The sequence below is a fragment of the Tetranychus urticae genome, chromosome 2 (assembly GCF_039701765.1).
Source record: "Tetranychus urticae isolate SD_2017Ah chromosome 2, NJAU_TeUrti_SD_1.0, whole genome shotgun sequence".
Taxonomy (NCBI): domain Eukaryota; kingdom Metazoa; phylum Arthropoda; class Arachnida; order Trombidiformes; family Tetranychidae; genus Tetranychus; species Tetranychus urticae.
This window is the reverse complement of record NC_142959.1, coordinates 17,892,784-17,905,881: the sequence shown is the minus strand read 5'-3', so window position 1 is coordinate 17,905,881 and position 13,098 is coordinate 17,892,784. Positions and strand designations below refer to the sequence as shown.

The window sequence follows — 13,098 nt, the reverse complement described above, 5'->3', positions numbered from 1 at the left end:
TTATTGCTTAGAAAATCGTGAAACAATAGAACTTCATTGTTCATAATCATAGAAAATTTAAAGAATTTTATCTCCTATCCCGTACTTCAAATGCTCTACTATCGAGCTCCCTTACTAGAAAAGTATATAAACTATCAATCAAGCAACAGTTTACCAATCAATAACTTTTATTCAACTGTTTCTATTAAAAAAAGTGTTATTTATTCACTCAAATAATAGATTGAACCATCATGTCAAGAATTACTTGTATTTTTGCTTTTTGTGTCTACCTCGTTATTGTTACAGCCGATCCTGACAGACCAGGTAAATATTTGAAGCATGATCGAACAGTAATCAACTGTGCTCGATACAAGAGAGAAGCCAATCAACATCAATGTGTACTCTCACCGTTCAACACCGAAGGCCCTTATTTCCTACCCGATGATCTTCAACGATCTGACATCACTGATGGTCAAACTGGTATTAAGTATAGTCTAACGATCGCTTTAGTCAATTCAAATGACTGCTCTCCTTTAGAGAACATGTTCGTTCATATTTGGCATGCTAGTGCTATTGGTGAATATTCAGGTGTTGGAAAAATGGGTCCTCCTCCTGGTCCAAATGGTCCAGGAGAGGAACACGATTTCCATGGACATGAAGGTTTTGGAGGGCCTGGTGGACCGAAGCAAACTGGAAAAGGAAGAGGTGGCCGTGGACCAAAGCCCCCACAAGAAGGTAGAGAAGGCAATATGCCACGACCTACACCAGTCAGTGATGAACGTTTCCTTCGAGGTTATCAAGTAACTGACCAAAATGGATTTGTAAACTTCAACACTATTCTTCCAGGTTGGTATGCCGGTCGAGCTACTCACATTCACATTGAAGTTTATCCACGAAACACAACTGAACAAAGTGCCATCTCTTATGTTGGCCAAATCTTCTTCCGAGAAGATCTACCAGAATCACTCAAGCTATTAGAACCTTATTCAAAGAACCCAAATCGTATCACTTTGAATGAAGATGATGGTATCTACACTAATGGTCATGGTAATGAAACTACTGCTAAACTTGAAGCTGTCGACTCATTATCATACAAAAGTACCATGATATTCGGTATCGATCCTGATGCTCACACTAAATCCCAAGTTTGATCAAATATGAAACGTTTAAAAGGTAATGATGAATGATTAGGTCCAGGCTAATTGATACTAAATCTAATTCCAATATAACAATTTTCGACTAACTTGTATTTGCGCAACAAAGATAAAAATAAAATTAAATTGCACTTAAGAAAAGCACTTCTTTTGCATGAAAAGTTTTTTTAATCTACACTTTTTATAATAATAAACGAAATGTGCTCGATGGCTTGATTATTTATGTAATCAATTTATGAAAATAAGTCCAATGAATCGACTATGAATTAATTTCGCTGTTGATGTGCTATCAATCCTTTGAACTCATTAGATTAACTGTTCTTATAAGCCTTTCTAACTAAAGGCATGATTTTCATCAACAAAAATTGAATCCTTCATAAGCTTTGAAGACAACTCGTTCTTTATAAAAGTTACGTGGAAACACTCATTATTAATCAAATGTTGCCAATTAAAAACATTAAATCGTCTAGATTTCAATTCAAGGTAAATGCAATAAAAAGCATAATAGAAATGATTTATTGCCAATAAATCAAGAGAATAATCATAACATGAAAATATTTGTACAACATTTACTCTAGTCGCTGTTAAACGAATAAAAATTGTAATTTGAAAAATACCTTCAAGACATTATAATTTGAATAGTAAAATTTGGGTTTGGTTAAATCTGATATACTTTTAATGATTGACAATAAATGATCAAATCTTTTTGTTTCAAACATTCATCCATTACAAGCTAAAAGCATTTGTTTCACTGCAACAATGCTTTGGTCAATTATGATATCATTAAATTATGAAAAATGAAGATAAACTCAGGTAAGGTATAACAATAGCATCAATTAATAGCATCTAATAATGAGATTAGTTGGTTTTTTATTGAAAACCGTTTCATTTCATATTGTTTACTAGGTTGGGCTCAGTAAATATTTTGCATAGGCTTGGCTATTAAAACTAATTAATTAACTTTAACCAAGCCTGTTCAATAATTTAATACAATTGTCATCGCGATTACAACAAGCACTGAAACAGTGAACACACGCCTTGTAAAACGGTAACTGACAAGTCATTCAACTTTTCAAGTAAACCTTTACCTTAATCCTTGACTGGTTCAACAAGTAGCAGGTAACAATTACATTATCAACATTAAATGATCAAAATGAAAATCATTGTGTTAATATTTTTGTTCACTGAATAGCAAACACTGTTTAATAGAAACACCAAAATGGTTAACAAGACGAAACCCTTGAGCAAATTCAATTTCAACATTAACAGAAAAGTTAACTTTTTCCCGGTAAAAATAAACACCAATTTATGTAGAATTCTTGTTTTCTCAGTTGAATAAATAGTTGTGATGGAAGACGAATTTAATGTAAAAAATTATAATTGATATTTTGCTCAAGAAAAATCATTATTCATAATATGGCTTCAAGTATTGGTTTAAGATGAAGGCACTAAAGGTTAAGCTTGTTGATTCCAGAGGGTAAAAGCCATTGGGCAGTTAATGGTAACTATTAGCTAATGACATTTACACGTAGGTTTACATTATCAATGATAAATTGTCTATTTAATCGGAAAAATGTAAATTGTATTAATTTTCATGGAATTTAACAGAAAAAATTGCAAATTAACATCAAGTTTCTTGATAATTATCAAACATTCGATTGATAAATGACATGAAATCAAGAAACTGAATCTATTTGAATCGCTGTTCATGATGTCAACATTAACGAGCTATTACAACGTATTAACTCATAACAGTTCAGTGAGTTTAACGATTCCTCAAGAAGCAATGAAACAAACGTTTCCACAAAAATAAAAGTTCAAGTTCAACCTTTTTCAAAGTTTATCTTGAAGCATCTAAAGTTATCAAATTGATAATATTTATCGCTGTTTGCGGTCAATTTACACAAAAAGTCTATCAATGGCAAAACTGTATGAGGTCAATAAATTTTACTACAGATTCAGAATCAACTCTTCGAATGATCTTAAACTTGAAATTCATTCAGTATAATAAATCGATCAAAATGTCGAATCTGCAAAATAACTTTACTCGATTCACTCAACTTTACCATCAGAATATCGGGATTATTTGGATTTCCAATAGACTTTTGAAAACTAAAAAAACTTCTTGAAGTTTAAAATAAAATGAAACTGTAAAAATGCGTAAAAAGATATTCTTGAGTAGACATGGGATAATCGAAAAGCTCAATCTAAATTCAATGTAATTGGTTATGGTTAGTATATTTTGCGTTCTGATGAAATAATTGACTGTCAAACTGTTGATAATTACGTGACAGGTTGTTTAAACAAGGTAAAAAGATATCAAGGTGAATAGGAGTTGAGAGGGAATAATAATGATAATTACTTGGCATTAAATTGAAGCCTTAGATCTTCGTAACAAGTTTCCGTTTGTCCTGTTCGATGAAGATAATTACTTTGAGCACAATGATGATTATGGTCCAATGATGTTGAAAAATATGCTTCTCTGATAACCATTTTCATATCCTCGGGACATTCAAGGGTAAACTTTTTTTCCTCTGGAATTGGTATGCATTTGGTTTGGGTTAATTCATCTTTATCTGTGAATAAAGGAAAACAAAGAGTTGGTGAGTAAAGTAAAGCAAAGCAAAAACACAATTAATTGTGATTTATTGATGAAAAATGGCATTTCAGATGATGACAGGGAACATGGGAAAAGGTTGAAAATAATTATAGATAATTATTGATAATTGGATCACTAAAATGCTTCTAGAGTTTCAAGTTATAAAGCAACACTAAACTTGTCAAAATGTACGCATAACTTGCAGATTAACTGCGATTTTATTCAAAGTTGAGTATTAATTTGACAACTGAACAGGTAATTGATGAATGTTGTAGTTTGCATGAAATTAAAACTGACAACTTTATTTTTACCTTTTACCTTCTGTTGAAGGGTGAAGATTGCAATTGACAAAATTCATCAAGTATAACTTAATTGGACAATGAAAGATTACTAATGAATAATCACATTCATCATGGGTTACTTTTCATGATAACTATCATGTTGATGGTTGAATGACGTGATTTTTCATTCAACCTGACCATGTCAAGTAATACTTTGGTTGACACCAGAAAATCTCGAAATGGTTAAAGAAACTCAAGTCAATGTTGATGAACAATTGTTGTCATCAAATGTCAACTTGTTGAATGACTTACATCGTCATTAGATCGTCATTTAAATTGTGACTCTAATCATCATCTAGTTTTGGTCATCAAAAGAGATTTATTATTAAGCATAAACTAGATAATAGTTTATTATTGTCCAATGAATGGTGATGATGGAAAGGGAAAGATCAGGATTAAAGTTAATTGAAGGTTCTAGCTGAAGTTGGATGAAAAGTTGGCTTTTTTCAAGTTCATGTAATGAACAGTTTTTCTTCATCAGATTATGTTGGGCGAGAAAAAAATATCACAATATAATGATAACTAGATTCACCAATGAATAATGAATAACATGAAAATGCTTAAGATAATGTTTGTTTCAAATTTATTGCTTTAATCGATTGTTCAATGTCCAATGTAATTATCATTATTACATTGCTTCGGGCATTAATTATCAACCTTTTAATTTGGTAAGTGATAAAAGTACAATCAAAGGAGAGCATTGGACACATTAATCAGTTTAATAAAACATTGTTAATTAATAGACTATCAAGTATCGGTTTAATTGAATTTTGCAAAGAGTTTGAAGTTGTTTGTAAAAGTTTATCAAAAGCTAAACTGACACGATAATTGGAGCTGTTATTTGCTCTCAAATCCAATTAACATTGATCATCTTGATTAACTTTTTTCAATTAATAGCCAATCAAATAGAAAGGTTAAACAAGTTGCAATCAAAAACACTAATCATCAGTAATTGTAACTTTTAAATGATCAATTTGATGAAACTATAATCAACCCTTTAACTGGGAATAATTTTTCATACTTTGATTGTTATTATTTGATCATCAATTTACTCAATGCATCTGTTTTTGGTGCAATTAATTTACTGTCATTTGTCCAGATGAAGTTGACTTCAGTCAAACTCAGACTCTGAATACTTGAGCTTTTGATGGTCAAAGGTTTCAAGTAGTTTAAAGTGGTTACCATTATTAGTGAATGTCAAAATTGATCATCTAATTGAGTTAACAAATTAATGATGATTCTATCATATTTTTGCTCAATTATGTTACTGGGATCATTTATGTGGCTTGCCAATTGCTACTACAGAAAGTAAATGAAACCGGTAACATTGAATTTAATTGGGAAAACAATCAGCAAACTTTTACTGCGTAGGAAGTAGATGAACATGAATTCAAGTTCAACTATCCCAACAAGTTAATCTTGATTGTTAACATTTACATGAACAGTGAATCATCTTTCAAGTTTATTTTTTCATTCAATTCCTTCTGTATCATGATAAATTCGTTGAGTTTTCTTTCCTTATCATCTTTAAATTTCTCATGAAAATGCAAAAATGTTTCTTTCAAAATGAAATTCTCAAAATGTAAATGGATATTTTGGATGAAAAATAGATGATTCGTTTTCAAATCTTTCAGATTTTCATCCTTTCTTTCCATCAGACTTTTTCATTTTCTCAATCTTTTCCTTTATTCTTTCATTGATTGGATAACTTTATCAGGTCGCAAAGTATTACAAATTTAAATTGTTCAACACTGAACAATTGAAGACAACCTGATAATGATGGAAATATAAATGCACATATTTTTGCTCATTAATTCATGAATAACAAGCATTTGGTGAAATCGAAAAGAAATAAGAATCTAAGAGATCATTATCAAGTCATTGTAAGTGATTTTCATTTTAAATCAACATTGAAATGAAAAAATGATTCAAATGAGCTGAAATCAATTGATGAATAAGCTGCTGGTAACAATGATCAAATCAGAATACAAATTATAAGGTTGAAAATGTTTTCACAAACGGTTAGTTTTGTTGCGTGAAATTTTCAATGAATTTGTCTTGAATTATTACTTTTGAGCAAAAATTTTTCTTGATCAAGTATAAGTAAAGGAACCATAAATTGGATAATATCAGCTTTACCTGAACAAGAAAACAAAACAAAACCGATTGAAGAAAAATAAAGAAGCCAATGATTAAAGGTTTATTTGACCAGCATTTATGTTCAAATGTAAATTCAGAAAATAGATAAACAAATGGATAATAATTGCTGTTGAAAGATGAACATAAACTAATGAAAAGTATCAGTCGATAGTGAGTTGATTGTAAATTGATTGCTTCCTGGAATTGGTGAAAGTAAAGGTAATAGAGGAGAAAATTGTTCATTTTATGTTGATCAAAATGATAATATTGTTGGTTTCTTTTTGTGTCCTAAAGGGTTAGGTTGGGCAATTGATTAGAAAAGTTTATGATTAAGTGAAGAGGAAGGCAGAAAATGTTGATGATGGCGATGATAGGGATGATGGAAATGAAATCTCTCTCCATTACCATCACAAACATAGTAAACAGTCTTTACAATTGGTTGAAAATGGCTTAAAAAAAGGTAAACCTAGTTGGAAGATGGGGTGAGATGATGATAGAGGAGAGTGGAGATGAGGATGCTCAGGGTGTGGTAAATGTATGAGGTTGGGATAGAGGCACAAAGTTCTGAAGGGAAAATGTAATAAGAGAAGGAAAAGATGATGAGGTTTGTGGAGGATAAGTTAGTCAATAAAGAAGAGGAATCTTGGGTTAAGATGAGAGTTTACGGTGTGATGTCTCATACATTAAATTAACTGCTCATTGAAAATTAAAGATAAGATGGGAAGAGAGGGAGAGAGAGATGAAAAGGATGGGAACTGTTGGATGATAATGATAGGGATCACTGGAATGGTCAGTAATCAATGGTTAAGTGGACGTTGGTTTACTTTTTTTTACTGTTCAATGTGACAAAAGCACAAAATTTACCTCAAATTGTTCATTGAAAGGTCGATTGAAACGCCGAGTCAAATCATTCAACATTAACCATTACGCTTCACTTGGGAAATTTTTCATTTTTTTTTGTTTTCTTCTCCATTCTCGCCATTTTGCGGATAATTTACACTGATGACCGGAAACAGGAAATATTTTTCATCATTAACAGATTAAACAGATAACATTTACATGCATATTCATAATGTTTAATATAAACATCTCTGTGAATTGAATAACTAAAATGTAATAGATGAGTGGTTATAACAAATTGTGATTCACTCAAGGTAATTACACAGGTAGAAGGAAACAGGATTATGTGAGAATCAAAATATTCAATTGTTTCAACGTTTTACTCTTTCTGTAAATGACGTTAATAAATCAAAAATTTGTACTTTTCCAGGTTGGAAGAGTGTAAACCATTGGGAGTGAAGAAGCGCAAACACTTTTCTTGGTAGCAATTAAGCACCTTAAGCTATTATTAAATCAACTTTTAGTTGTAATATCAAGAGAAGAAGATTTTTTGGGTTAACTCAAGTTGTTCCAGATTATTTCATCAAATAATCAACTTAATCAAGGCATAAACATTATTAAACTTGTTTGAGCATCTGAATGCAACAAGACTTTTTTGTACAAAAAAAGGTCAAAATGAACAAAGCAAGATGTTAATGATAATGATGAGAGAAGAAACACATTTCAAGCGTTATTTCCTGTCTATGGACTTTTTAAATGTACCCATGTGTGAGATACAATTAACATTGGTGTAAAAGTATTTTTCAGGTAAACTTGAAAGTGTAAAAGAAACATTTGAATGACTTTTGGTAAACATCATTTTAACCAAATAAAGGTTATATCATGGTTGCTATTAATGGGTTTGAAGTAAAAATTTCAATTGTTGGGTGATGTTAAATCTTACCTGAATTTATTGCATGAGAAGGTGAAAACTTTTACTTTGATATTTGTTTTCAGATTGACGAGCAAACAGAAACAATTTGTTGTCATTTTTAACCATTGTAAGCAAAAATTGTATTAAATTTAGCATCACTTTTCATCCTTCTTTTGTTTTCATCCTCTCTTCCTGACTCATTCACCTCATCCTTGTTTTGACTCTTTCACTCAAATATAAAACTTTCAACTATTTCAATCAATCTTATTGCAGATATGCTTCGGTAAACCTTCTTCCTCTTTCACTTTCATGATTATCATCCGAGAAAAGCTTCCATAGTTTCAATTGTCTTCCATCATCTTCTCAGTCATCCTCAACTTACTCTTTCAAATGAAAACATTTTGTTACCATTTTCCTTCAGAGGAATATTGTTTTCTTTTCTTCTTTTTCGCCGTCCATTACTTTTGATAGATTTGCTGTTATGCCTTGACTCTGAACCTTCACTTGACTCATGTTGAGCTTCCTTTAGATATCTCTGAATCACTATCATAATTGGTAAAAATGTATTGCTCTCAACCTTCATTTCAATGATTTTCCTTCTTCTCCATGTTTACGCTTATTCTACTTTCTTGTCACCTTAATATTTTCTCTTCACCTCCCATCATCATCTTTGGTTGAACACAAATAAAGATAAAATATTGGCCTGGAAAATGATGTTACATGGTTGCTCCATTGCTTTTCCTTTGCCTAGATTAGCATTATCTTTGTTATCGTTTTCAACTTTGGCACCAGACAATGTTGATAATGGCTTTTTCAACATCAACTTCATGATAGATGTCAATGACAACTTCAGCCAACTCAACCGTTTAAACACTTAAACATCAACACAGGCAAAAGTATATAAAAGCTGAATTTTCAACATTTCAGCTCCAATTGAAAAAAATTTATCCAAAGTAAATATGAGTGACACTTTCCTAGCTTCAACGGTGCAATAAGTTTCACATGAAAAAATGAAAGCCATTACCATTAAAATAATGATCACAAAAATGAGATTGGAATTCAAATTAAATTTGGTTAATTAAACATCATCATTGAGATGCTTATCGATTGAACCATTTAAACCTTAAAACAATAAACATTGAGTTATAACGGTTGACAAATGTAAACAAATCACAGTAAAAGTAGGTTACACATTGACTCAAATATAGCAACAATTGGTTAAACAAGTTGCCAACAACTTTTGAAATGATCAGAATCAATAAAGTCTAAAATCTAAACAAATTGACACTTGATTATCAACATCATTGAGCCAACAAGTAACGCTCAGAACCAATGGAAATTTTCGACACAAAAATGTCAATAAATCGTTTCCGTTTACCATGAAAAATGCAATTTAACCTTGTTAAAAGTTTACTTCAATTAAATAATAATTAAATTAAGTTTAATCATTTTCCTTGTTATAAAACTGTAAACAACAATTTCCCTCTCAATTTGAATAATATTTTCAAGTTTCAGTCTTGAGTCTTAAACAATTGACAGGGAAATTCAGAACCAATGATTCAACCAATCAAATGGTAAATTAATAAATTATAATTTTTCATTGGAAACGCAAACTTGAAGTTACTCTTGCTAATTATACGGTGAATTTTGAATTTGCATAGTTTCCCTGTTTCATGGGAGGTTCATCTCTCATTTGAATCCCATCATAACTGTCAAATTAAGGCTAATCCATCATAAATTGTTTTTTAAAAGTACACATTTTTTGGTAGGAAAAGTTGACTAGAAATGAAAAAGGTTTAACTCTCATCATTTACAATTTTGGAGGTTAGTTAGCATTATAGCCTCAAAGTTGAATAATCAAGTTAATGCCTTTGACGGGGCAACCCATGAAGATAACAGTCAATATACAGTTTTAATAATATTTGATTGGAGGTTGGATTCAGAGCTCATTTAAATTTAATTATTGATAGTTTCATGTCAATCAAGTTGACAGTTGCTTTTGACTAAACATTGAAACTTTTGAAACTTCAAACTTGTGTTTCATTAAGAGAAATATGAATCAACATGAAAAATTGACTAATTACTTAGGATTTATTGTTGGTTAATTGTAAATAACATTTTGCCAATCAACAAGATATAATGGCTTTTGAAAAGTTATTGTTCTATTTGTTTCACCTGATGATCATTTGAAAGGATAAACGGTTGAACTAAATGATGAACTTTAACTGACCAGAAGTACTGCAATCTGATTATTATCATTCATCATTTGTCAATGATGAATCGTTTTCATGATATCGGGTTACAACGAGAGAAAGGTTGGAAAAGAATGAAAAAAATGAAATGTTTTATTGATTGCAATATCAGTAGACCTACCGAGTTGCTTGATATTGTTATCAAATGGTTAGGGAAAAAAAGATGATCTGAATTAATAGAAAGGTAAAATTCGTAGATAACTGAATGGGTTAATGATATACTTCAAAGTCCATCAAAAGAAACAATCATTACCAAATAATAATCAAATTCAATTATTATTATCATTACTATTATTGGAGGAAACTTTTGACGCTCCTGGTTATATGTTAAGTATCATTACATGATTGGATTATCGTTTGGCCTAAAATTATTACACTTAAAAGACAATCATTGGTATTAACTGGAAACTTTTCAAAAGCTATGAGAACAAGTTTTTTATATCAGATTGATTGGAATTTCATGGAATCATCAAAAGCAATCCATACAATATATCAAGTCAAAACATCAAAATTTAGCGCTCAAATTGTGGCCAAACTTAGCTGTTAAGAAATTTTGACGTAGCATGAAAGCCATGATCAAACACGAAAAATAGTCAGAACTTCAGGCTTCTGAGAAATTCGTGTAAATAGAGACAAGAGAAAACATACAAAACCATATTTAACTATTGAGTTCTGAAGAAAAAATTTTTAGCATTCAGGTTGATGGTTCATTTCTGAATTAGAAGTACAATAAAACCAAATGTTGTGAGCCAAGCGATATTGAGCTCATACTCCAATTCATATTTAAGTTCAATGTGATGAAAATTCTGGCATTTGATAAAAAAGGAGTAATCTTGTGACCAAGTGGTAATCAAAATTCCAAGTGAATTATCACTAGCATTTTCATTTTTGCTTTGAAAAAGGCGATAATAAAGACAGAACAATGAGAATAAATTAGATAAGTTTGGTGAACAATTACTGAACAGATTGGTTTCAGTGATTTCAATTTTTCCGATAAAAGATTTTTTAAAATAACAATGAAGCAGGACATATAGCAATGCTATGATTGAACTAACGATTTAAAATCTATTCAATTTAGTGTTGTTGATCAAGTTGCGACTAGTTAAGTGAAACAATAACAGCAATATATTAATAATTACTGAATAAATTGATTGTTATTTGAGTATTAATCAACTGTTTTTACAATGAAGTACTCGACTGGACTCATCTTTATGGTTACATGTGAGTTGCATATTTTTCTGGCAGTTCACGAATTTTAATATCTTTTTCAATTTTACTTTGTTACAGTGATCAATGTGTCAATATGCTCATCAATGCGAGAATTGGACTTTATGAAAAGTTTATATCCTTATACCGGTATACCAAAGCCGATATTCATTACCCTTGTAAACAGACGAATTTACCAATTGAATTCTGAGTGCAAAAATGAAACACTCTCAGATGCAACCAAAGCCTTTTGTGAATCTACGGATAAATCATTATCGCTACTCGTCAATTGGGCCACTTCAAAGGGTACAAAAGGCAATAATCAAACGGTTGTTAGTTTGCGTGATGAAGAAAGCCTTGATCTGTTTGAATTTTACGAACAAACTGTGGAGATCTTGAATAAGGTTTATCCACATTTAAACATTGCTAGTGTTGATGATTACAGCACAAACTCATTGGCTTCAATCGATATTTATCACTTCCCGAAAAATAAATTTCAAGCTTTGATTGATGCTTATATTGGTGACATTATCTTGGTTTGTGATTACGAAGAATCGAATGGAAATTCCAAACGAATTAATATGGAGATTTTCGACAGTCTAACCTCGTTATCCAAAGAAGTACAAAACCTCAGTGGTAATTATTGGATTGATCAACATATTGCACTTCGAGCATTGGATCAATGTTTGAAGCGATTCGCTATCTTGATAAAGCTTTTCAGACGAGATTTCCTTAAAAATTGAAGACAATTTTGAAGCTTGTCTCTAAAGTAAATACATTAATGAATTAAATGCAAAACTAACTTTAATGTGAAAATCTATTCATTTTTAAATCACTTTAACTCTACCTTTTGATTCAAATAACATCTGTCGATATGTTCATTTATTCAGCAGTCACTTGTTTGGACGATTTCTGTCGATGCTTTGTTGGTTTGAATTTTAATATTTAATCTAAAGATTCTAATCAAAGGTTGAGTTATAGTTGTTTTAATACATTCAACTTGGGGCCGATCCGATGAACCAAAAAATGTTAAAAATGTTGGTTAAATCTTTGTTAGTTGGCAATGTTTGTTTGATTTTATTACGTCATCAACATTAACACTGTCCGATCAAAAAATTAACAATCATTTCATTCATGCGCTTTTACATTTTTTAGATTAAATTTCTTATCTTTTTGATTATAAAAGATTTTTAGTTATCTTTTAAAATCATTAAAAAACAAAAGATGGCGCTTTCTAATTAAGATTTAAAATGACATTAATCAAAATTGATTAATTTTAACAAACATTGCCAATTAACAAACATTTTGACAAACATTTTAGTTCATCGGATCGGCCCTTGATAATTCAAAAAAGCAAAAAACAATCAAAATGAATTATTGATATTAATAAGAACTGATAACTGTATCAATTTATCATTTTTCACAGTCGATGAACTTTTTTCATTTAAAAAACTGTGATTATCCTTAATGATAGGAATAATTACAATTTCTGATTTTCTCAAGTTGCCAGATTCTGTGGAATTATTGAATTGATATCATTTTTTGGGTCATAACCTGATTTTATTCAACTTTATATTGATGATGTTAAGTCTTAAAGGGTGTTGCGGATAAAAAGGAGAATTTATCTTTCCTAAAATTTTGATAAAGATGACGATTTATTGATAAATTGATTTGT

At 30.5% G+C, this 13,098-nt stretch overlaps 3 protein-coding genes across 3 annotated transcripts in view; 2 read left to right on the top strand and 1 right to left on the bottom strand.

Annotated features, from left to right (window-relative positions):
- Nucleotides 1–13,098, bottom strand: part of LOC107366727 (uncharacterized) — a 30,096-nt gene that overhangs the window by 7,680 nt on the left and 9,318 nt on the right. Inside the window, exon 2 of the mRNA XM_015934353.2 lies at nucleotides 3,496–3,709. Within this exon, the coding sequence (XP_015789839.1) occupies nucleotides 3,496–3,709 (214 nt within the window). The remainder of the gene's footprint in view (nucleotides 1–3,495; nucleotides 3,710–13,098) is intronic.
- On the top strand, nucleotides 136–1,277 carry LOC112539352 (uncharacterized). Its single transcript, XM_025161801.2, has one exon. The coding sequence runs from the start codon at nucleotides 231–233 to the stop codon at nucleotides 1,128–1,130; it is 900 nt and encodes a 299-aa protein (XP_025017569.1). The 5' UTR covers nucleotides 136–230; the 3' UTR covers nucleotides 1,131–1,277.
- LOC107366729 (uncharacterized) lies at nucleotides 11,297–12,231 on the top strand. The gene is made up of 2 exons (XM_015934357.3): nucleotides 11,297–11,438; nucleotides 11,505–12,231. The coding sequence occupies exons 1-2, from the start codon at nucleotides 11,402–11,404 to the stop codon at nucleotides 12,164–12,166; spliced, it is 699 nt and encodes a 232-aa protein (XP_015789843.1). The 5' UTR covers nucleotides 11,297–11,401; the 3' UTR covers nucleotides 12,167–12,231.